At 46.4% G+C, this 25,924-nt stretch overlaps 1 protein-coding gene across 3 annotated transcripts; it reads right to left on the bottom strand.

The window, feature by feature from the left end:
* Positions 1 to 343: 343 nt before the first annotated feature.
* Positions 344 to 25,920, bottom strand: LOC310748047 (uncharacterized protein). Of its 3 annotated transcripts, none has more exons than XM_083583574.1 (7): positions 25,782 to 25,920; positions 16,921 to 16,983; positions 15,038 to 15,088; positions 8,112 to 8,150; positions 7,660 to 7,683; positions 6,838 to 6,924; positions 344 to 1,587 (listed from the first exon to the last, which is right to left on the bottom strand). In XM_083583574.1, the coding sequence occupies exons 1-7, from the start codon at positions 25,878 to 25,880 to the stop codon at positions 1,240 to 1,242; spliced, it is 711 nt and encodes a 236-aa protein (XP_083439700.1). In that variant the 5' UTR covers positions 25,881 to 25,920; the 3' UTR covers positions 344 to 1,239. The 3 variants fall into 3 exon arrangements, with proteins under 3 accessions (XP_083439700.1, XP_083439702.1, XP_083439701.1); XM_083583576.1 differs by lacking the exon at positions 25,782 to 25,920 and adding an exon at positions 22,884 to 22,971; XM_083583575.1 differs by lacking the exon at positions 16,921 to 16,983.
* Between the last annotated feature and the right edge of the window lie 4 nt (positions 25,921 to 25,924).

The raw sequence follows: 25,924 nt of genomic DNA on the forward strand, positions 1-25,924 counted from the left end.
TGCACACTTTTAGAGGTCTTTGGCCTATCCAGTGAAACACCAATTACACCGTATTTTTCGCTCTATAAGACGCACCAGACCATAAGACACACCTAGTTTTTGGAGGAGGAAAACAAGGGAAAAAATATTCTGGATCTCAGAAGCCAGAACAACAAGAGGGATCACTGCGCAGTGAAAACAGCAATCCCTCTTGCTGTTCTGGCTTCTGGGATAGCTGCGCAGCCTGCATTCGCTCCATAAGACGCACACACATTTCCCCTTACTTTTTAGGAGGGGAAAAGTGAGTCTTATAGAGCAAAAATTACGGTACCTGATTTCCCTTGGTCAACAGGTGGATTAGTTATCATACCAAAATGAACAGAGCACTATTGCTTATTGTGACAATAGTATAATAATGCACTTGAGCGTCTTTCGCTTTTTTTATTTAGGAAAGATTGAAATTGCAAAACATCACCAATTTGTCACCGTGAAAGGACTGACCAGCGCAGGAATCAAGGATGAGATATCCGTGGCTTTTCAGATGGGCACTGTGCCACTTTTCAGACGGACTCCCAACTCCCTTTGGCTCCTGCCATGCTGTCAGGGATGATGGACATTGCCGTGTAACAGCAACTAGATGGCCCATCCTTGGCTAAATTAAATGCGTAGTTCCCCATTGGGATGTACTTAAGAGAGAGAAAATAGGAATAAATGGAAATTATGAATGGGTGGGAAATCTTGCTGTCAAATCACACAGAGGACAGACAGGAGACAAGACTCACACATTTCCCCTGCTACTGTCGTCATCACCTTGCACTTCCCTGTGTCAGGAGTCCTATGTTTTTCAATAAAACAACATAGTACCAAGGACGGAATTCCTTTTCCTGATAACCCTAGCTCCCAGCAAGTTTCTAGCGGTTAAGCTGTGATCTTGCGCTCCAAACTGTGAGCAATGCCTGTTGAAATTTCAGAAGCCTGATGGGTGGCTGAGTAAGAAGGAATAATGGTTAATGGCAGAATTTCATTGCTTGCATAGTTCTGTTACTGAGAGAATTGGAATAAACAATGCAAATTTTCGCAAGTTGCATGCGTAAGCGTCATTTGAACCTGATTAATGGGCTTGCTCAGTTCCCTCCACGTTTTCTCTGAAATCGGCTGCAAATCACACCAGAAATGTTCCTGGGTATTAGCTGTCTCTTCAGAACCAGGAGCCCACTTACATATGGGCTGTTTGTAGATCCAGGATGCCTGGATTTCTGCTTAAGCATCCCCTCTGGGTTCTTTTGTGGTATGAGACGTGGGATGTGTTGTAGCTAGGCTGTCTAGAGGAGACTCACTCGTCGTAATCGCTGGGTAGTCACTTCCTCGGGTCTCTGAATCGGGTCCCAAGGGCTTGGCGTGAGGGAATGCAGCAGGGATGCTACTAGGCCGAGGCAAGTAGCTAGGAGAGTGGATCTTCAGAAAAGTAAATGGTGATGTGGCTCCAAGGAGGTCTACTCTTACACCCGGCTTCATCGTGCTGGATGCTGGAACGCTTGGGGCCTTCATTGCCAACATGTCTGTTTGCCTTCTGGGGATTTTTGCTATTGTGTGGAGCCGTTGGCTGGGCTGTGAAGAAAATGCAGGAACTGTGAACACGCTGGACTGAACCTTTTATGGTGAGAGTTGTCAACCAATAGAAGCCAACTTACTCAAACCAACTGGCTCATCAAATCAAGAGTTTGCGCATTAGCAGTTGGCTACAGCATGGTGCTGGTAACATCCAAGGTTGCAGGTTCAAACCTCATTGGGGAAAGTTACATATTCCTGCATTGCAGGGGTTGGACTAAATAATAATAATAATAATAATAATAATAATAATAATAATAATAATTTTTATTTATACCCCGCCCTCCCCAGCCAAGGCCAGGCTCAGGGTGGCTAACAAGCAATAAGAAAAACAAGTTGAATGAATACAACTTAAAAACAAAATTAAAATACAACATTAAAATATTAAAATGTTGCCTCATCGCAGGAGGAGAAAGGAAAAAGAAAAAAGAGGGGGAGGGAATCAAACTGGTTCCAAGCCAAAGGCCAGGCGGAACAACTCTGTCTTACAGGCCCTGTGGAAAGAAATCAGATCCTGCAGGGCCCTGGTCTCATGAGGCAGAGCGTTCCACCAGACCGGAGCCAGTGTTGAAAAGGCCCTGGCTCTGGTTGAGGATAATCTAACTTCCTTAGGGCCCGGGACCTCTAGGGTGTTGCTATTTATGGACCTTGAGGCTCTCCGTGGGGCATACCGGGAGAGGCGGTCCTGTAGATACGAGGGTCCTAGGCCATGAAGGGCTTTAAAGGTCAAAAGCAGCTCCTTAAATCTGACCCTGTACTCCACCGGGAGCCAGTCCAGCTGGAAAAGCACTGGGTGAATATGCTGCCATGGCAGAGACCCCGTGAGGAGCCTCGCTGCAGCATTCTGCACCCGCTGGAGTTTCTGGGACAGCTTCCAGGGCAGCCCCATGTAGAGCGAATTACAGTAGTCAAGCCTGGAGATGACCATTGCATGGATCACTGTGGCCAAGTCAGGGCGGGAAAGGTAAGGGACCAACTGCTTGATCCGGCGAAGGTGGAAAAATGTCACCTTGGCTGTTGCTGTAACCTGCGCCTCCATGGAAAGGGAGGCGTCAAGGATTACACCAAACTGTTAACGGAAGGCAGTGGCACTAATTGGGCCCCCGCAAGAGAAGGGAGTTGGTCTCTCATCCCCATGCCATCCCGACCCAGCCATAGGACCTCTGTCTTTGAAGGATTTAGTTTCAATCGGCTCCCACGAAACCATCCAGCCACAGCTTCCAAGCATCTGGTCAGTGTGTCCGGGGCCAGTAACATTATCCTCACCCATGGATTTGTGCTTGTGCAGGGTTAGCCGTGGACAAACACAGGGGAAAAACACAATGGGGCACAATCTTGTCCAAACCTTACCTGTACAATGCTGTACAAAGGCCCTGGCTCTGGTTGAGGCTAATCTAACTTCCTTAGGGCCCGGGACCTCTAGGGTGTTGCTAATTATGGACCTTGAGGCTCTCCATGGGGCATACCGGGAGAGGTGATAATGATCCTCAGGGTCCCCCGAAATTCTACAATTCTATGATTCCATGATGCAACCTCAGTACAGATGCTTGTTGAAAGCAAATGAGCTGAGGAAATGGAGCTGTGAAATTGAAATTGTGTCTCCAGCACAAGTGTTGTCTCTGCCATGAACTCACTTAGATGGACTTAGGCAAGCTACTCATCTCTCAGCCTTAGCCTCCATTTGCAACAGGGGTGGTAATGTTGATCTGCCTTACAAATAGAATTTCCAATTATTGTAATACAGTGGTACCTCGGGTTACATACGCTTCAGGTTACATACGCTTCAGGTTACAGATTCCGCTAACCCAGAAATAGTGCTTCAGGTTAAGAACTTTGCTTCAGGATGAGAACAGAAATCGTGCTCCGGCGGCACGGAGGCCCCATTAGCTAAAGTGGTGCTTCAGATTAAGAACAGTTTCAGGTTAAGTACGGACCTCTGGAACGAATTAAGTACTTAAAATTGTTGCTCATTGAAGGAGGGAAAGGCCATCTTTAATATATATCTTTAATTCTGCACGGCAGTAAACACACCAGAAGTAAAATGGCCTCTGAAGTAAGACATTTAGCAGCCTCCCTGATGATTAAGTTTCCTTTAATCCTGCAGCCCTTTGTCTACCCTTCTCATACACTGGGATTTGGGGGTGCTGGGGTGAAAATGCTCTCTGCCTGTTCTGCTGAGGTATTCTGGAATACAGATAGAATCTACCTATCCCAGCTTGCATACCCCAAGTATATAACACACTTCTCAGGTGTATGGATCCAGGCCACTCTTGCAGCTAGGAGCAAAGGACAAGGATCTGCTCCAAAGCATCGCTGCGGTTTGAAAGAATTCGTCACTCAAGAGTTTTTCAGCGCATTTTTAGTGTGTTATATTCAACCTATATTCCCACAAGGTGGCACTGTGTTTCTGAGAATACGCTACAATTTTAAGAGGTGGGAAAATGCAGTACAGTGGTACTTCGGATTAAGTACTTAATTCGTTCCAGAGGTCCGTTCTTAACCTGAAACTGTTCTTAACCTGAAGCACCACTTTACTAATGGCGCCTCCTGGGGCTGCCGCTGCGCTGGAGCCCACTTTCTGTTCTTATCCTGAAGCAAAGTTCTTAACCTGAAGCACTATTTCTGGGTTAGCGGAGTCTGTAACCTGAAGCGTCTGTAACCTGAAGCGTATGTAACCCGAGGTACCACTGCACAGCCATACCTCGCATTCCATTTGCTTCACGTTGCGGCTTATCAGGTTACGAACGCGGCAAACCTGGAATGGTTTACTTCTGGGTTCACCGCATGCGCAGAAGTGATCTGCGTGCTTCGCGCATGCGCAGTAGCAACACTCTACTTACAGACTTTTCGGGGTGCGAATGGCACCCCAAAACAGATCGCGTTCGTAAGTAGAGATACCACTGTACTTCTCGCTCCAGCACTGCCTTCAATACTATTCTAAATCAGACTGTGTGGCTTGCGGTTACGCAAATGTCATCAGCAATTTCTGGATGCAGCGCAACACTGAGAAGCTGTAGGCATTACAGATGCAGGAAAACAGCCCTCACCATGCTGCTCTGCCTTGTCTGAAATACCTTTTAAGTACATTGTACCTACGGGACCAAGGACGTGGGTAGCGCTGTGGGTTAAACCACAGGGCCTAGGGCTTGCCGATCAGAAGGTCGGCGGTTCGAATCCCCGTGATGGGGTGAGCTCCCATTGCTCGTTTCCTACTCCTGCCAACCTAGCAGTTCGAAAGCACGTCAAAGTGCAAGTAGATAAATAGGTACCACTCCGGCGGGAAGGTAAATGGCGTTTCCGTGCGCTGCTCTGGTTCGACAGAAGTGGCTTAGTCATGCTGGCCACATGACCCGGAAGCTGTACACCGGCTCCTTCGGCCAGTAAAGCGAGATGAGCGCCGCAACCCCAGAGTCGGCCATAACTGGACCTAATGATCAGGGGTCCCTTTACCTACGGGCCCACCTCTCCTGGTATGCCCCACGGAGGACCTTATGGTCCGCAAATAATAACATCTTGGAGGTCCTGAGCTTCAAGGAGGTTAGACTGGCCTCAACCAGGGCCAGAGCCTTTTTGGCTGTGGCCCCGGCCTGGTGGAACACTCTGCCACAAGAGACCAGGCCCTGCAGGATTTGACATCTTTCCACAGGGCCTGCAAGGTGGAGCTGTTCCGCCAGGTCTTTGGTCAGGGTTCGGTCTGACTCCCCCTTCCCTTTCATAAGAACTTGCATGAAAATAAATTCAGCACAAACAGTTGTGCCTGGTGAGCATTGCACGTCCCCAACCCTAATCTGTGGGTTGCCATCTGATTGGATTTCATTCTGATCCAGATCTGATTTTAGGATGTATTTTAATTGATTGCCCAGTTTTATGTTAATGTATTAATACATTTGATGTGAGCTGCGCTGAGCCCGGTTTTGCCCGGGGATGGTGGGGTATAAATTATTATTATTATTATTATTATTATTATTATTATTATTATTATTAAGATGTTAAAAGTCTTACTTCGGATCTGCTCAAATATGCCTAGCCATGTGTAACATTTGAATTTGGCAGTGACCCCCCCCAAAAAAAAATTCCTGGGACATTTAGTTTCCCCCTCACAGAACCCTTGACAAACTACAGTTCCCAGATTCGTGGCGGGGGAGTCAATACTGTAGCTTTACAGTGGTACCTCGGGTTAAGTACTTAATTCGTTCCGGAGGTCCGTTCTTAACCTGAAACTGTTCTTAACCTGAAGCACCACTTTAGCTAATGGGGCCTCCTGCTGCTGCCGCGCCGCCGGAGCACGATTTCTGTTTTCATCCTGAAGCAAAGTTCTTAACCTGAGGTACTATTTCTGGGTTAGCGAAGTCTGTAACCTGAAGCGTATGTAACCTGAGGTACCACTGTAAATGGATGGCGTGTATCCAGCCATTGTGTGCTCAAATTGCCTTTATCCCTTCACAGGGCAGCAATGGCTCCTTTTTTGTTTTTCAGGTTGAAAACCTTCCCAGGTTTGCCTTGTTTCCAGGTAGCCCCAACACCTGCCCTCAGTGCTCCATTATTATGTATGCCATCACAATTTTATATCCTGTGCATCGCATTATAAATCACAACACAGTTCTGAGCCCCGTTGATTGTTTTGTCCTATTGGTAATTTTCAGTGCAGGTGAAATAATAAATCGGGAGCCTTGTATTAAAATAAAATGTCACCTGTTTAGGAATCTTACAGGCGTAGTTACGAGAAGTGACTTAAAAACAGGAAGCTGGACCCAAATCTCAAATTGCTTGATTTTTTCCCAACCAGACGCGAGGGCAGCTGAGCAAATATTAAAACAGTGAGGAAGGGATGGATGTTGCTGTGAAACACACAGGGAGTATTCAGCAAAGTTTGGAAACTTAAATCACTGAAATCAGCAGAGCTTGCTTAGTGATGTTCATTCGCTTCAGTGGGTCTACTTTGAGTAAAACTTAGTTGAACGCTGCCCCCGCAAGGGGCTGTTCTGGTGGCAGGGACATTATTTTCTCACTTCCTTTTTTCTTTTTTTCCTTATTATTAAAGATTTTCGTGATTTACAAATTTTCTCACTTTCTGACACCCCCTTCTCTCTAATTTCTTCTTCCTCCTCATCCAGGAGGCTAGCAAGGGAGGGACAGATCCTGCGCAACGCATGACCCCTTTTTAAAGTAGGCCAAAGAGCAACGTGCCGCATTAAGCCCTCGGGTTGCCCATCCCTGGGCGAGACAAAAACAAGTTTACGGGTAAATTACCAGTCTCGGGAACGTGCAGCGACTTGCCCGGTAGCCTAGGCCACCGCTGCTGTCACTGCTATCTGCAAAAGGCAGGCGAGCTCCACTCTGTAGGGGAGAGACAGAGGAACAGAAAAGTCAGGATTCATGCCGCCTTCTCCAGATGGATCTGGCATGACGTCTAAAATCTGCAAAACAAGGTACTAGCCCTCATTTTCCCTCCCGTGACTTTTGGAAAGAAACATTGGTGCTCTCAGATTGCCATAGCTGTCAACTTTCAGATTTGGAAATAAGGGATCAGCAACCTCGAAAATAAGGGATCAACAGCCTCACCTGTCCCAGGGACAGTCTACGGGATATCTAACAATCCAGGATAACAGCGGGAAACAGCGCTGGAATCAGGGAATTTCCCGCAAAAAAAGGAAAAGTTTACAGCTATGCAGATTGCTGCCCCGAGCAGGTGGACAGTATATACTGTATTTTTTGCTCTATAAGACTCAATTTTTCCCTCCTAAAAAGTAAGGGGAAATGTGTGTGCGTCTTATGGAGCGAATGCAGGCTGCACAGCTATCCCAGAAGCCAGAACAGCAAGAGGGATTGCTGCTTTCACTGCGCAGTGATCCCTCTTGCTGTTCTGGCTTCTGAGATTCAGAATATATTTTTTCTTGTTTTCCTCCTCCAAAAACTAGGTGCGTCTTGTGGTCTGGTGCGTCTTATAGAGCGAAAAATATGGTGTATTTAATGAACATTGGCTTCAAATCTAAGATAGCAGCAGACTTTTAATTTTTAGGAAAGGGCTGAGCAGCTTTTCTGGGGGGAGTTTGGAGATTAGCAAACACTTACGCAAAGCTGTTGAGGCAGGATCACCTATGGGAAAGCAGAAGAAAGGGAAACATAAAATACTGGTCAACCTTATTTCCCTTTTCTGTCCTGCTAATACTGCCTCCATTTTCGGTGTCTGCACCCCAAGGGGGTATTTGCACCTTCCACTTCCTAAACAGACCGAAATCCTGCCTTATTTCCCCACCGCCGCTTATATTTTTGTGTGTGATTTATTATTTTATGTATTTATCCATCGTTTCCACATGCACCTCTCTCAGGGTGAGGGAGGTACAAGATATAGCCAAAACAGTTAAAACCCAAACAGAAAACAGTAACTGGGGGGAAAGACAGGCAGGTTTATCAGTAAAACTGTTCTGTAGGTATGATCTGAGCCATATCTCGAAATACATTGCAAAATTCCAATTTGCTTTCATCCCAAACTAGCAGCGATTGGTGTAAGAGATTCATTATACCTGCTGCGGGAAAGGTTTGTAGCTGTTGACTCTTGAGACCTGTGGAAGGACAAGGGAAGAGAAGGTTATTTTCACATGTCCATGTTTAAACAGAGGTCTTTTGAGGGCCCATGGCTGCTGACATCAAAAAAATCTATATATTTATCTTTTGTTTATTTCTTAAATTTGCATTCCCGCCCTTCGTCCGAAGACCTCAGGGCAGTTCGCAGCAGAAAAATGCAAGATAAAAACAAGAAATACATAATAAAAAACAAGGATAAAACTAGCCAACAACTTCCCCCACCCCACATTTTTGCTTGGGACCTAAATGAAAGCACAAGACAAGACTCTCAAGGGAGAGTATTCCACAAACTGAGAACCACCTCAAAAAAGAGGTAGTTTTTGGCAAAACTTATGGGAGCACTAAGGAAACAAGAGGGAGGAAAAACTTTAGAAAAGATGGGGGGAAATTTGTGGGCTATCTGAAATGTTATTGTACACATATAGGTTCACTAGCAGGATTAACTTAAACCAAACAGTTAAAATGAATGTTAAAGCTAACTAGGGAGTAATGAAAGAGATGCAGTGTTATAAATTTTAAAAATATAAGAAACCGCAAAAGGAGTGGGGAGTCATAATAATAATAATAATAATAATAATAATAATAATAATAATAATAATAATTTATTATTTTTACCCCACTCATCTGGCTGGGTTTCCCCAGCCACTCTGGGCGGCTTCCAACAAAGATTAAAAATGCATTAATTATTATTATTATTATTATTAATAATAATAATATACCACCCTATATCCAGTATATAATCAAAACAACAACCCAATAATGTCGCCCCCCCAAAAAAAAAACCCCAACCCACGTTATATTTTTGTGGAAAATACTGGATTGTATCTATGTCAAAATATTGTGGGAAAATAGAAAAATAAAATTCATTTAAAAAACAAAAGAGGTAGTTTTTACCTCTTAATATGACAGTCTATATCAGCTAACAAAATATATGTCTTTTACCAAATCACGTTCTTTTATTTGCTTACATTTGCAGGTCTGAGGGGAGTGTGTGTGTGTGTGTGTGTGTGTGTGAACATTTTGGTCCAATGAGCATGAAAACAAGTTGCAATACTTATCAAATGCCCCCAAATTAACAAGTGTCTACAGCCTGAAGCCCTTTTCAGCAAAAGGTCCTGGTTTTAATTCATATTTCCTTACACAGCAGGTCACAGTGGTGCTTTAAAGTCCCTTTAAAAGCAGCTAGTGGCTGCCTTCAGAAGGGAAGCAATATTTTGCATAGTTTAAAGCTCTGGAGTTAATGGGCTATACATCATTTCGCTGCTTTATTGCTGAAGGGCGGCAGTCCTCCTCAATGACAATGCATAGCTGTCAACTCTCCCTTATTTGGCGGGAAACTCCCTTATCATAGAATCATAGAATCATAGAGTTGGAAGAGACCACAAGGGCCATCGAGTCCAACCCCCTGCCAAGCAGGAAACACCATCAGAGCACTCCTGACATATGGTTGTCAAGCCTCTGCTTAAAGACCTCCAAAGAAGGAGACTCCACCACACTCCTTGGCAGCAAATTCCACTGTCGAACAGCTCTTACTGTCAGGAAGTTCTTCCTAATGTTTAGGTGGAATCTTCTTTCTTGTAGTTTGGATCCATTGCTCCGTGTCCGCTTCTCTGGAGCAGCAGAAAACAACCTTTCTCCCTCCTCTATGTGACATCCTTTTATATATTTGAACATGGCTATCATATCACCCCTTAACCTCCTCTTCTCCAGGCTAAACATGCCCAGCTCCCTTAGCCGTTCCTCATAAGGCATCGTTTCCAGGCCTTTGACCATTTTGGTTGCCCTCCTCTGGACACGTTCCAGTTTGTCAATGTCCTTCTTGAACTGTGGTGCCCAGAACTGGACACAGTACTCCAGGTGAGGTCTGACCAGAGCAGAATACAGTGGCACTATTACTTCCCTTGATCTAGATGCTATACTCCTATTGATGCAGCCCAGAATTGCATTGGCTTTTTTAGCTGCCGCGTCACACTGTTGGCTCATGTCAAGTTTGTGGTCAACCAAGACTCCTAGATCCTTTTCACATGTAGTGCTCTCAAGCCAGGTGTCACCCATCTTGTATTTGTGCCTCTCATTTTTTTTGCCCAAGTGCAATACTTTACATTTCTCCCTGTTAAAATTCATCTTGTTTGTTTTGGCCCAGTTCTCTAATCTGTCAAGGTCGTTTTGAAGTGTGATCCTGTCCTCTGGGGTGTTAGCCACCCCTCCCAGTTTGGTGTCATCTGCAAATTTGATCAGGATGCCCTTGAGTCCATCATCCAAGTCGTTGATAAAGATGTTGAATAAGACCGGGCCCAAGACAGAACCCTGTGGCACCCCACTAGTCACTCTTCTCCAGGATGAAGAGGAACCATTGATGAGCACCCTTTGGGTTCGGTCAGTCAGCCAGTTACAAATCCACTGAGTGGTAGCATAGTCAAGACCGCATTTTACCAGCTTCTTTACAAGAATATCATGGGGCACCTTGTCAAATGCCTTGCTGAAATCAAGGTAGGCTACATCCACTGCATTCCCTTCATCTACCAGGCTTGTAATTCTGTCAAAAAACGAGATCAGGTTAGTCTGACATGACTTATTTTTCAGAAATCCATGCTGACTATTGGTGATCACAGCATTCCTTTCTAGGTGCTCACAGACTGTTTGCTTAATGATCTGCTCCAGAATCTTCCCTGGTATTGATGTCAGACTGACTGGGCGGTAATTATTTGGGTCCTCTCTTTTCCCCTTTTTGAAAATAGGGACAACATTTGCCCTCCTCCAGTCTGCCGGGACTTCGCCTGTTCTCCAGGAATTCTCAAAGATGACTGCCAGTGGTTCTGAGATCACATCTGCCAGTTCTTTTAATACTCTTGGATGCAGTTCATCTGGCCCTGGAGACTTGAATACATCTAGACTAGCCAAGTATTCTTGTACTATCTCCTTAGTTATTCTGGGCTGTGTTTCCTCTGCTGAATCATTTGCTCCAAATTCTTCAGGTCGGGCATTGTTTTCTTTATCGGAGAAGACTGAGGCAAAGAAGGCATTGAGGAGTTCAGCCCTTTCTGTGTCCCCTGTTTGCATTTCACCATCTTCTCCTCTGAGTGACCCCACTGTTTCTTTGTTCTTCCTTTTGCTACGAACATACCCATAAAAGCCTTTTTTGTTGCTTTTAACCTCTCTAGCAAGCCTGAGTTCATTCTGTGTTTTAGCTTTTCTGACTTTGTGTCTACACGTGCTGGCTATTTGTTTGAATTCCTCTTTGGTGGTTTCCCCCCTTTTCCATTTTTTGTACACATCCTTTTTAAATCTTAACTCAGTTAAAAGTTCTTTAGATAGCCACCCTGGCTTCTTTAGGCACCTTCCATGTTTCCGTCTCATTGGTATTGCCTGAAGTTGTGCTTTTACTATCTCCCTCTTAACAAACTCCCAGCCATCATGAACTCCCTTTCCTTTTAGTATTACTGTCCATGGGATCTCACCAAGCACTTCCCTAAGTTTTATGAAGTCGGCTTTCTTAAAGTCGAGAAATTGAGTCCTAGTATGCTTGGCTGCTCCTTTCCGCTGTATAGTAAACTTCAGAAGAGCATGATCACTCGCGCCTAATGATCCTTCCACTTCTACCCCACTAACTAGGTCATCAACATTGGTTAGGACCAGATCTAAAATGGCTGTTCCTCTTGTTGCTTCTCCTACTTTCTGGACAATGAAGTTGTCTGCAAGGCCAGTGAGGAATCTGTTTGACCTTATGCTCTTGGCTGAGTTTGACATCCAACAAATATCCGGGTAATTGAAGTCCCCCATTACTACTATCTCCCTTCCTTTTGCATGCTTGGCCATCTGTTCCAGGAAGGCATCATCTATGTCCTCCGTTTGGCTTGGGGATCTATAGTAAACTCCCACAATGAGGTCACTGTTATTCTTCTCTCCCTTAATTTTGACCCAAATGCTCTCACTTTGGCTTTGAGGTTCTAAATCTTGGATCTCTTCACAGGTATACACATCCCTGACATATAACGCCACTCCTCCTCCTTTCTTGTCTGGTCTGTTTCTCTGAAATAGATTGTATCCCTCCATTATTACATTCCAATCGTGGGACTTATCCCACCAGGTTTCAGTGATTCCTATTATGTCATATTTAGTTTGCTGTACCAAGAGCTCAAGCTCATCTTGTTTATTTCCCATACTTTGCGCATTAGTGTACAGACATTGAAGTCCATTAATCATTCCCCCGTGTCTCTTATTTAAGGATTTTTTCCTCCCACCACTAGGTCTGCGTGCTGTTTGCTCCATTCGGTCTATGACATTTGGATGATCATCTTCATCAATTGATAGACTCCTACCTTCAGGACCACTGTCTCCCTCCCCCACATTAGTCAGTTTAAAGCCCTCCTGATGAGGTTTCTGAGATTTTTTGCAAAAACATTCCTCCCAACCGTTGTGAGGTGCAGCCCATCGCTTGCCAGAAGTCCATCTTCAAGAAACTGCATTCCGTGATCTAAGAATCCAAACCGTTCCTGTTTACACCATTTGCGAAGCCAGTTGTTCACTTCCACTATTTTTCCCTCTCTCCCTGGGCCACGTCGTTCAACTGGGAGGACAGATGAGATGACAATTTGTGCATTTAATTGCTTCAATTTCCTGCCCAGAGCCTCGTAATCTTTTTTGATCTTCTGGAGGCTATTGCTTGCAGTGTCATTGGTTCCCACATGAACCAAGAGGAAGGGGTATTTGTCAGTGGGTTTTATGATTCCTTGCAGTCGTTCAGTTACATCTTGGATCTTAGCCCCGGGGAGACAGCACACTTCCCGAGACATCTTGTCAGGCCCACAGATCACTGCTTCTGTTCCCCTCAGTAGGGAATCCCCTATCACCACTACACGCCTCCTCTTAGGTCTGGTCGGGGTTCTTCCGTGAGCTGTCCGTTCCAAGGTCGCCTGCACATTCCCTGAGGACTGCCTTTGCTGCTCGTCTTCATATACCTGATCGACTGTAATGAGGGAGAGATCCTCAAATGGAGTCTGCTCTTCGTCTTCCATGCTAGGGGAAAGGACCTCAAAGCGATTGCGTATTTCTAAACAATCAGAGCGAACCCTGGGCCTCCTACTTCTTTGAGTCACGTTTCTCCATATATCTGGCTCCTGTGTTGGTGAACTAGCCTCCTTCTCAGGGGAGTCCCCTGTCTCCTCCTTGGTGGAGACGGTGTGCTCTGTTGCTTCCAAGAAGAGCTCCAGCTCTCTAATTCTTTGGAGCGTAGCTACACGTTCCTCCAGTTGCTGGACTTTGTCTTTTAAGAGGGCAATCAACATGCAATTGCTGCAGGTAAAGCTGCCTGCAACCTTTGGCAAGATGGCAAACATTGCGCAGGAACCACAGGCGACTGCAGCTGTTCCCTCACCCTCCATCTTGAGAAGGTGTCGTTGGGGGTGACTACAGCGGTCCTCCATCATAAAAAGCGTGAAGACAGGACAAATAAATCCCCCCAAATAAACCTATATCTCCCCCAACAAACGTTTGAGACTAGCTCTCCTAAATCTAAAAGATGGATCAAACTGCGCGCGCCGCTAGGCGCGCGCCGCTGCCCTACAAGCTCTGACAAGCTCCTCCCACAGCTAATCACCTACCTCAACAGAAGCCCTGCCCCCTCTGACCTTTGCACAGAGAAAGCAGCTAATCAGCCACAAGAAACTCACACAAGAAAACCCTTTTTGTTCCTTCTTCAGCCGCTGCCCTACAAGCTCTGACAAGCTCCTCCCACAGCTAATCACCTACCTCAACAGAAGCCCTGCCCCCTCTGACCTTTGCACAGAGAAAGCAGCTAATCAGCCACAAGAAACTCACACAAGAAAACCCTTTTTGTTCCTTCTTCAGCCGCTGCCCTACAAGCTCTGACAAGCTCCTCCCACAGCTAATCACCTACCTCAACAGAAGCCCTGCCCCCTCTGACCTTTGCACAGAGAAAGCAGCTAATCAGCCACAAGAAACTCACACAAGAAAACCCTTTTTGTTCCTTCTTCAGCCGCTGCCCTACAAGCGCTGTGTCCCACTGCTGTCCCTTATTGATGATGTCCCTTAAATTTCCCGGGTTTCAAAGGAAGCAGCTCCTCTCCCTCCCTCCCTGCCGGCCAGGGAGGAGGGAGGCTCCAACTGTGTTGCTTGGCTGCGTTGCTCACCCAATAAGGAGTCTATGAATGACTGGGGGGTGGAGCTTGCATGCCTTGTGCCGATCAAATCGGCCCGCGTTGCCTGGGGACTCGCCTTTGCTCAGCGCTTCCCAGCGGAGAGGTGACGGTGGTTTTCCTTGCTGCATCCCCTTTGCCAGGTTGTTGCGCTGTGGGAACCACCGCTTGAGGCTTCATTTGGCTGCTGGCTGGGCTTTCTGCCTTTGGCTTGGAGGGGCTCAGAAGTTGAACATACCTGTTTCCGGAAAACCCCTTATTTTGGCTGCTGATCCCTTATTTTTGAGGCTGCTGGTCCCTTATTTTCAAATCTGTAAGTTGACAGCTATGGACAATAGTCTGGCCAGTATGGGAGGCGGAAAAAGCTTGAATGGATCAAAGAAAGATAATTTTTTTGCTATCCAGTTTATCTTGTGTATAATTAGGATATTATAAGAGGTGCTATTTCCCTTGATGAAGTGTAATTATACTTGAAACATGTTTCACAACATCTCTTTTGATGCTGACCTCCACGTTTCGTAAAGGGAGTTAAAGTGCATATTCATTAATGTTAACAACATTAATGTTAATTAAAAGTTAATTTAATTCTGAATTAAAATTGAATTTTAATGTATTTAATTGCTCGATCGATTAATTTTAATTAAAATTTTAATTCTAATTAAAGTATTAATTTTAACACCACAGCAGCTGCTGCTGAACTTTGCACTTACCAGTTTTGCATAGTGAGCCCCATGGTTTGAAATGGGATAGGTTGCCACAATCTGCCCAAGAAACAGAAACAGAATATATAATCACAAATTTATTGCAAGATGTCAACATGTGGTGATCATTAGGGACAGTGCTATTTTTCTAGAAAAAAGAGGGGCCGGAATAGAGTTCCAGCTGGAAAAACGCTCTGATTAGGGGCATCCAGCCTGCCCAAGGGATTTTGGAATATCTGATGCACCTGGAACGAGATGGCTGAGCCATTTTTTTTTACCAATTAAATGTAAGGAGATAAGGCTCTTTGGTGCGTCTTTTAATCCATTTAATCTGGATCTACCCTTTCTCAGAGACGTTCAATAAGCAAAAACAAAAAACCTGTAGCTAATTTTTCATTTCCAAAGGAAGACCCCTTTCTTGCAGATACAGTCGTACCTTGGAAATCAAACAGAATCCGTTCCGGAAGTCTGTTCAACTTCCAAAACATTCAGAAACCCAAACGCGGCTTCTGATTGGCTGCAGGAAGCTCCTGCAGCCAATCGGAAGCCGCGGAAGGCCCATCAGATGTTCGGCTTCCGAAAATCGTTCGAAAACTGGAATACTCACTTCCGGGTTTCGATCATTCGGGAAGCAATTTGTTTGGGAGCCAAGGCGTTTGAGATCCAAGGTACGACTGTAAACATTATCATCTTATTAATAATCTTATTAATCGTCTAATTAATAACAGCGTAGCCTGCTGTTCCTCTTAAGGACTTTTAACGATTTCCTACCAACACCGGCCCTACCATTAGGCAGTGTGAAGCAGAACCCACAGTCAGTAAATGCTGGAGGAGGTGGGCACATGTACCTTGCAGCCTGCCCTACACCCCCTAAGTGAGTCTGCTGCCCTCAGGAAGATGCTGTCCTGTTGTCAAGAGGACAATAAAATAATCAGTGAGGTTTATTGACAGGTTGATTAAAAAAAATCAGTGTGGCGCGAGCAAATTTTTATTCTGAAAGTGGCATGGACAAAAAAGTTTCAGCACCACTGGCATAACGTCCAATCACCCATCTCAGAGTCCTACTTGCAAGTAAGCATACTACAGGCTTTGAATCGGTAAAGGTAAAAGTAAAGGACCCCTGGATGGTTAAGTCCTGTCAAAGGCGACTATGGCATTGTGGCGCTCATCTCGCTTTCAGGCCAAGGGAGCCAACGTTTGTCCACAGACAGCTTTCTGGGTCATGTGGCCAGCAGGACTAAACCACTCCTGGCGCAACGGAACACCATGACGGAAACCAGAGTGCATGGAAACGCCGTTTGCCTTCCCGCCGGAGCGGTACCTATTTATCTATTTGCACTGGTGTGCTTTCGAACTGCTGGGTTGGCAGGAGCAGGGACAGAGCAACGGGAGCTCACTCCGTCGCGGGGATTCGAACCGCCGACCTTCCAATCGGCAAGCATAAGAGGCTCAATGGTTTACCAGGGGTCAGCAAACTTTTTCAGCAGGGGGCCGGTCCATTGTTCCTCAGACCTTGTGGGGGGCTGGACTATATTTTGGAAAGGAAAAAAATGAATGCATTCCTATGCCCTACAAAAAAACCCTTGTAAATAAAAGGACACATTCTACTCATGTAAAAATACGCTGATTCCCGGACTGTCCATGGGCCGGATTTAGAAGGCGATTGGGACAGATCTGGTCCCCGGGCCTTAGTTTGCCTACCCATGGTTTAGACCACAGTGCCACCCGCTTCCCCTTGCTTGATCATTAGGACATATAGGAATCGCAGAGGAAGCTGCCACGTAGCTCAAGTATTGTCTACTGACAACAGCTCTCCTGGGTTCTGACTGGACAGGCGTCTCTCCAAGCCCTAACTAGAGCTACTGAAGACTGAAGCACTGGGGAATACTTACCGCAGGAGAAAGAATAATTCCAATTAGAAAATGCAGGTCCACACGCTTCATCATTGCGAGGAGCTGTCAACGAAAGAGCAAAGCGGTATTTTGCCATTTCATTGGCTCCCAGTACATTTCCCAGCACAATTCAAAGTGTTGGTGCTGACCTTTAAAGCCCTAAACGGCCTCGGTCCAGTATATCTGAAGGAGCGTCTCCACCCCATCATTCAGTCCGGACACTGAGGTCCAGCGCCGAGGGCCTTCTGGCGGTTCCCTTGCTGCGAGAAGCCAAGTTACAGGGAACCAGGTAGAGGGCCTTCTTGGTAGTGGCCCCTGCCCTGTGGAACGCCCTCCCAGCAGATGTCAAGGCAATAAACAACTACAGTCATACCTCGGGTTAAATGTGCTTCAGGTTGAGCGTTTTCAGGTTACGTTCTGCGGCGACCCAGAAGTAATGGAGTGCGTTACTTCCGGGTTTCGCCGCTCGCGCATGCTCATACGCTCAAAATGACGTCATGCGCAGAAGCGGCGAATCTCAACCCGCGGACACGGGTTGCGTTCGCTTCAGGATGCGAACAGGGCTCCGGAATGGATCCCGTTCGCATCCAGAGGTACCACTGTATTTTACTTTTAAAAGACAACTGAAGGCGGCCCTGTTTAGGGAGGTTGGAAGCATATCAGAGTGGCTGGGGAAACCCAGCCAGATGGGCGGAGTATAAATAGTAAATTATTATTATAAATTATTATACCGAAGAAGCTGTTCATTGGGCTCAGGAATCTGGGTCTGTGGTTAAGGGGACAGTTGATCTCTTCCTGTTGCCCCCTGTTCAATATCACCAAGTGAAATATTTGTAGGAGGGGAGCATATCTGGGTGGCACACTTTCTACCTGGGAGTGTTATGTACTGAAGTTCTCTCCCTGGGCCAGCAGGGGGATACTGTAGATAGTTTTCACTCAGGTGCACATATGCAAATAAGGGATTGAAAGTGACGTTCAGTGATTGGATAGTTACAGAAAGTGGTTACTGTTGCGTTCTAGTGGAGCTCTATATAAGCAGGCTGGCTGAACCCTTCAGTTCAGTTCTGTTCTGGCCTGTGAATAAACAAGAGCTGCTTGAAGAATCGCTGTGTCGTCTGATATGTTTACCCACAACTTAATAGAGAGCATTCGGCTATTTGCCCCTCCACAGACACACTTGCAGACAGAACTGATGCAGCCTATTTGTTTATTTTGTAACACAAGGAAATCTTGAACAAAAACTGATTTTTTTTAAAAAAAGGAAGAAGTGGTGTAGCCTGGCAATAATAGCTGTTTACTGTTCCTGTTCCTAGAAGGAACTTGGCGCTTGGGGTTTTAAGCCTACCAAAAACATCTATTTAATATTTGCCAGTGCTTGTAAACTTGCTTGCTCGTTGGACGGGCGAACCAGTCAGGCAAAGTGGTGGTGGTGGTTTTAACGGAGGGGTGAATGCTTTATGGGTAGAAAAGCAAGGTATCGATACATGACTTAACTTTGCCGTGGGCCGACGTTGGGTAAACAATAATGTCTACTATATAATCATAATCAGACTGTTTTGCCTGAGTTAGCCACAAAAGAAGAGCAAATGCCTGTGGGGAAACCAGGAAATAGGACCTGAGAATCAGGGGAAAGATTCCTGGGTTCCCAGAAACTGGTATTCAGAAATGCTGCTGCCTTTGGCCTTCCAGGAAGGAACTAATTTCTATACTTCTAACATACAATGCACCACCAAGTTTCTCAACATCACTCCCCTTTGTGGGCCACCTTACTAAGAGACATTTCCAACCATGTTTTTAGATGCAGCAGAATATGGGGCAGTCCCCAAATCTTTAACCCTTTAATCTCCTCGGACAGATATTACCAATCTCTTGGTGACAGTTCTGTTCACCCAGCAGCATTCTGACAGACGAAAGTGTGCAAAAGAAACCCCTTTATTACATCCGGGCTGCACAATAAATAAAGTTGGTGTCATGTTAGCAGTCAAGACCTCTCAGTACCACGCCCCCCCCCGGAAAATCCACTAAATATAAGTACTTAATTTTTAAATCCCCTGTTGTTTTGTGAATGTTACAGGAGGCAATAGGGACGCGGGTGGCGCGGTGGGTTAAACCACAGAGGACTTGCCAGGTTAAACCACAGGACTTGCCGCTCAGAAGGTCACCGGTTCGAATCCCCGTGACGGGGTGAGCTCCTGTTGCTCGGTCCCTGCTCCTGCCAACCTAGCAGTTTGAAAGCACGTCAAAGTGCAAGTAGATAAATAGGTACTGCTCCGGTGGGAAGGTAAACGGTGTTTCCGTGAGCTGTTCTGGTTCGCCAGAAGCGGCTTAGTCATGCTGGCCACATGACCCGGAAGCTGTACACCGGCTCCCTCGGCCAATAAAGCGAGATGAGCGCCGCAACCCCAGAGTCGGTCACGACTGGACCTAATGGTCAGGGGTCCCTTTACCTTTACAGGAGGCAATGGAATCTAGGAGAGTGACTCTCTCTCTGTATTACAGCTTTGATTCCCCCAATCCCTTTTACCACTGCAACTTTAGACAAATGCTTTGTCACATCTTGTTTAAAACATGATAGGTTCATGACCGAAGGCCGCATAAAATGGCTTTGGAGACCAAAACCAGCTTGTGGGCCACCTGCTGGCATTCCTATCCTAGGACCAAGCATCTTGATATGGTCAATAAAAGTTAAGGGACCCCTGACAGTTAAGTCCAGTCACGGACGACACTGGGGTTGCGGCACTCATCTCGCTTTACTGGCCGAGGGAGCCGGCGTTTGTCTGCAGATCGTTTTTCCGGGTCATGTGGCCAGCATGACTAATCTGCTTCTGGCGCAACAGAACACTGAAACCAGAGCAGCGCATGGAAACGCCATTTACCTATTTATCTACTTGCACTTTGACATGCTTTCGAACTGCTAGGTTGGCAGGAGCTGGGACTGAGCAACAGGAGCTCACCCCGTCACGGGGATTCGAACCACCGACCTTCTGATTGGCAAGCCCAAGAGGCTCAGAGAGCCAGTGTGGTATAATGGTTAAGAGCGGTGGACCCGTAATCTGGTGAACCAGGTTCGCGTCTCTGCTCCTCCACATGTAGCTGCTGGGTGACCTTCTTTGAAGTCTCTCAGCCCCACTCACCTCACAGAGTGTTTGTTGTGGGGGAGGAAGGGAAAGGAGATTGTTAGCCGCTTTGAGACTCCTTCGGGTAGTGATAAAGCGGGATATCAAAGCCAAACTCTTCTTCTTCTTCAGTGGTTTAGAACACAGTGCCACCCGCGTCCCTAATATGGTCAAGAGGTCTCCCCAGTTGCCTGTGTTCACCATGCCTGGCAATGATGTACCTTGAGGTGCCAAGGGACTTCTGGAAATGTGGAATTTATTTATTCAGGGCAGAGGTCTTTCCCAGCATGGAGCTACCTGCAGAAAGTGAAGGTGGGCAGAAGCACTGCTGGCTGGAGGCCTGCCAGCCGTAGTCCATGGAAAGTGCCCAAATGGGGCATCCTGGAGGAGGAGGGGGAGCGCTGAGCTGGATCCCATGCCAGCTGTACTTTCATGACTTGAAGCAGTGGGGCCAATTGCTACACCAGCTCCAAGTTGGCACAGCCCAGAGCAGTCTTTTGCCTGCTTCTCCACCTTCCTCCCTGGGAGGAACCAGATGTGAAGGTGGCTTTGCCGCCCCATCGCCCCCTACGGCTCTCCTGACCAGGGCTTGGCTTGCGCAGTTGTTTTTCATGTTCTCACCCTGCCCATTTCACCAGTGAGACTCAAGGCCGCTAACAATCAGTAGTCAAAACAGATTAAAACAAGCATAACCTGTACCTAATTGCTTTTAGAGGTTTGGGTATTAAGACTGTGTCTGGACTGATTCTTGGCTGGGAGGTTTTTTTAATGTAACCTGCACAGGGTGAAGGTTATAATATAAATGTTAAAAAGTAAATTAAAGGGAACCCTGGCAAGTCCAGTTGCAAACGACTCTGGGGTTGCGGCACTCATCTCGCTTTACTGGCCGAGGGAGCTGACGTTTGTCCGCAGACAGTTTTTCCGGGTCATGTGCAGAGTAGCGCACAGAAATGCTTTTTACCTTCCCACTGGAAGGTAAACCGCTGGAGTGGTACCTACTTATCCACTTGCACTTTGACGTGCTTTCGAATTGCTAGGTTGGCAGGAGCAGGGACTGAGCAACGGGAGCTCACCCCGTCGCAGGGATTTGAACCACCGACCTTCCGATCAGCAAGCCCTAGGCTCAGTGGTTTAGACCACAGCGCTACCCGCGTCCTGTAATATAAATGTTAAAGGTAAACCCCTGACCATTAGGTGCAGTCGCGGACGACTCTGGGGTTGCGGCCCTCATCTCGCTTTATTGGCCGAGGGAGCCGGCGTACAGCTTCTGGGTCATATGGCCAGCATGACTAAGCCTCTTCTGGCAAACCAAGGCAGGAATGTTATCAATGTTAGTGATAAGTAAATTAAAACTCAGTCTATATCCAGGGGAATACGTTAACATACATCCATGCATCTGTGCATAATTTTATTTGTATGCCGTCTTTCCACAGTTCAAACCATGCTCAAAGCAGCTTACAACATTAAAAATACATATCTACTGCATAATAAAAGTAAAAGGGAACCCTGACCATTAGGTCCAGTCGTGACCGACTCTGGGGTTGTGGCGCTCATTTCACTTTACTGGCCGAGGGAGCCGGCGTACAGCTTCTGGGTCATGTGGCCAGCATGACTAAGCCGCTTATGGCAAACCAGAGCAGTGCACGGAAACACTGTTTACCTTCCCGCTGGAGTGGTACCTATTTATCTACTTGCACTTTGACGTGCTTTCGAACTGCTAGGTTGGCAGGAGCAGGGACCGAGCAATGGGAGCTCACCCCGTCGCAGGGATTCGAACCGCGACCTTCTGATCGGCAAGTCCTAGGCTCAGTGGTTTAACCCACAGCGCCACCCACATCCCTTTTAAAAAAATACGTAACTACTGCATAATAAAAGTAGTCATAGATAATAAATGAAATGTTAAAAAATACACAACCATACTGAACAATTTCCACATAAATCACAGCAAAACCTAAAATAAAGATACAAAAAAAGAAAAAAAAATCAACACCAACAACAGCAACACACACACACCCAACAAAATTCGTGCAAACAATTGATATAACACTATCAACATGCACACATAGAACCACAGAGCTGGGAGGGTCCCTGAGGGTCATGTAGTCCAACCCCCTTCAATGTAGGAATATTTTGTCCAACATGGGGCTCAAATCCACAACCGTGAGATCAAGAGTCTCATGCTCTACCAACTGAGCCACTCCAGTTTCACATCTTTGCTCAGTATCACTAGCGGTGTGGCGTGGGTTGTCAGCACCCGGGGCAAGGCAAGTAATTTGCGCCCCCTAACCTGCCGCCGCTGCCAGCTTCTTCTTGCTGCTGCCTGGGCTGGTCTGGTGTGGTTCTCTCCCGCACTCAGCGCTGCGCTGGGCGGCCGCTGCACTGTCCCTCCCCCAGATAGTCCCTCGCTCTCTCTCCGCACCGCACGCCTGGCACCCACCCCCTCCACAGTGGGCGGCGACCCGGCGGCTCGGATCGGATTCGCACAGCCAGCACTGCAGTGAGAGAGAGTGAGCCAGGTAGGGGCAGAGAGCTGCGAGTGCGAGCGCGCCCCCCCCCCAGATGTTGCGCCCGGTGCGGCCGGGCCCCCCTGCACCCCCACGCTACGCCACTGAGTATCACATGTACAAGATCCAGGTTTGTGTAGACAGAAATATAGAAACAAAATCAGATCACCGGTCCATTTTGCTCATTATGGTCTGCACTGACTGACATGTTAGAAACTTAGCTTTGAGTTCTTTAAGATGCAATACTGCGGAGAGACAAGAGAGTCACAGACCTGCTACAAACACAAGGCACCCTTTCTAGTGTGCAAGCAAAATCTAGTGCAATAACCGAATCTGTGCTTACCAAGTGCATCTCTTCCACGGACCCTCAGCAAGGCAGTGTTCTCTTCCCAAAAACTGTCCTCAAACAGATCCACAACATGTTTTCGCCAAAACTCTAGAATTATATTGTTGTTGCACAGTTGCAGCTATTGCTGTTGGATGAGGGCAAGGGGGTGGGGAAACGGGACCCAGCCAATGCGAAGGGCACGTTTAAGCGCTTAAAAATAGCCAAACAACTACCTTAACTCTAGCCGCAGTATTCCTCATGTAAGGTAGTGTATAATTATCTCCCTGTTTGTTAGAGGTGCACTTTCTGATGTCTGCAGATCAGGATCAAACTGAAGCCCTTCTGCGTGGTAGGGAAATCAGCAAGGACTCAAAACATATGAAATCCTAGGCTGCTGTCCTAATGCAGACTCACCTGGTCATAGTTAGACTCCATGGTTTGCTGCATAAAAAGGTGAAGACTAATCTGAGTGCTCCTATTCAGCGTTTCAGTCTTCCTCTCATTCTGTCCTCCAGGACATTCTAACGTTTTAGGAGCCATTATTATCTTTCAACTAGCACTTATTGTCTATGACTCCTGCAGGCTCCTCATTGGCCTGGTCTTCTTGTTTTTATTCCTGCTTTGCCTTTATGCCTCCCTTGGTTTTAAAATCCATATTGCTTGTCTGCATGCATCTGGGTTCCCCTAAACAAGAGGGTCCGTATAGTAAAAGCTATGGTTTTCCCAGTAGTGATGTATGGAAGTGAGAGCTGGACCATAAAGAAGGCTGATCGCCGAAGAATTGATGCTTTTGAATTATGGTGCTGGAGGAGACTCTTGAGAGTCCCATGGACTGCAAGAAGATCAAACCTATCCATTCTGAAGGAAATCAGCCCTGAGTGCTCACTAGAAGGACAGATCCTGAAGCTGAGGCTCCAATACTTTGGCCACCTCATGAGAAGAGAAGACTCCCTGGAAAAGACCCTGATGTTGGGAAAGGTGGAGGGCACAAGGAGAAGGGGACGACAGAGGACGAGATGATTGGACAGTGTTCTCGAAGCTACCAGCATGAGTTTGACTAAACTGCGGGAGGCAGTGGAAGACAGGAGTGCCTGGCATGCTCTGGTCCAGGGGGTCACGAAGAGTCGGACATGACTAAATGACTAAACAACAACAACAACAAACGAGGATACCACCCTCTCTCTATTTTTTTGCTCAGTGCCCCATTTTGGCTCCAGTCCTGTCAGCACTGAGTTCACTGTTGGAGAGAGCGACAAAAACTCACCTGCGACAAAATGCTGCAGTGCAGTTGTCGCCCCGAAGCTCTGGGGAGCGCCAGGATGACAAAGGCAGCTGTGATGCGTAGATCACTTCTGCTTATGCCCCAAGCCTATCAACAATGCTTTATTTCCACATTCTTTCCTCGTTTTCCATTCCCAGACCCTCCTCAGTCAGTCAGTCAGTCAATCAGTCAACATTCCATGCTCTTTGCCTATACTCAGTGTTATGTACTGAAGTTCTCACCCTGGGCCAGCAGGGGGATACTGTAGATAGTTATGCAAATAAGGGATCGAAAGTGACGTTCAGTGATTGGATAGTTTTAGAAAATTGTTACAGTTACGTTGTACTGGAGCTCTATATAAGCAGGCTGACTGAGCCCTTCAGTTCAGTTCTGTTCTGGCCTGTGAATAAACAAGAGCTGTTTGAAGAATCGCTGTGTCGTCTGATATGTTCACCCACAACTTAACACTCAGTCCACTTCTTGTTGGGCTGTTGCAGAAGCTGCCCCTTTGGTTCTTTTACCCAAAATATTTTTTTGTTCTTCTGCAAACCTTCAAGTTGTCCCCAAGCCTGCTGGGACTTGAGACCTCCTCCTTGCCTGTGGATCACCTCTTGAATGCTATGATATATATGATGTGTGTGTGTGTGTGTGTGTGTGTGTGTGTGTGTGATGTGTCTCAGCCTATGATTATTTATTTGCAAAGCATTTGATAATTATACTTCTTCCTGGGTGTGCTTTTCTGTCATGGGTAAAGTTTTAATTGTCTAAAATTACCTTCTTTCTATGCCCAGGTACTGTGGACAATTTTCTAGACATGGGTGGATTTCATATTTGAATCATTGGATTGGGGAAAAAGAGGTGTGCCCCCATCGTTACCCCATGATTAAATTTGAAACTCTCTTTTTTAGACGTATTAAAATCTTTGTGTCCTACGAGTGGTTTTGATAACGCCACTTAACGTCTCACCACCTCCCTATTTGAGCTTGTCTTCATTGGAGTTAGTTTACATTGGGCCAAGTTTACATCGGGCCAAACTCGTTGGGGCATTAATTGTGTTGATGCAATTAAAATGTGCATTGTTTAAAAATGTAAACAGCAGCCATGGGAGCAGGGCAGTAAATGGACCACTGGGAGGGGAAGCTACACACACACACACACACACACACACACACACACACATATACACATACACTCCCCACTGCAGTCCAAAAATCTCCCCCCTCCAGCTGCTATTTACCGTATTTTTTGCTCTATAAGACTCACTTTTTCCCTCCTAAAAAGTAAGGGGAAATGTATGTGCGTCTTATGGAGCGAATGAAGGCTGCGCAGCTATCCCAGAAGCCAGAACAGCAAGAGGGATTGCTGCTTTCACTGCGCAGCGATCCCTCTTGCTGTTCTGGCTTCTGAGATTCAGAATATTTTTTTTCTTGTTTTCCTCCTCCAAAAACTAGGTGCGTCTTGTGGTCTGGTGCGTCTTATAGAGCAAAAAATACGGTACATTGGGAGGGAAGGCCCTGTTGGCACAAGAAATTCCACCAGTCACAAATGCTGGGAACTGACGTGATTGCACCCATGTGCATGCCAGTTTACCATGAAGAATAATACCTCTCTTCTTTCCGTTGGTGTTTACTCATTGCCATTATCACTTTTACCTGTGGGCATGCCCTCTTCTGCCATTGGCCAGAGATCCCTTTCTTAAGATTTGAAGTGAGGAGAAAGGTTACGGTTCGCCTCTCCCGAGGTTGATACATTAACTTCCTGGTCTCCTAACAGCAGGGTTTGCTGAGTCAGAGAG

Source organism: Podarcis filfolensis (genome assembly GCF_964270895.1).
Source record: "Podarcis filfolensis genome assembly, chromosome: 13".
In the NCBI taxonomy this organism is placed as follows: domain Eukaryota; kingdom Metazoa; phylum Chordata; class Lepidosauria; order Squamata; family Lacertidae; genus Podarcis; species Podarcis filfolensis.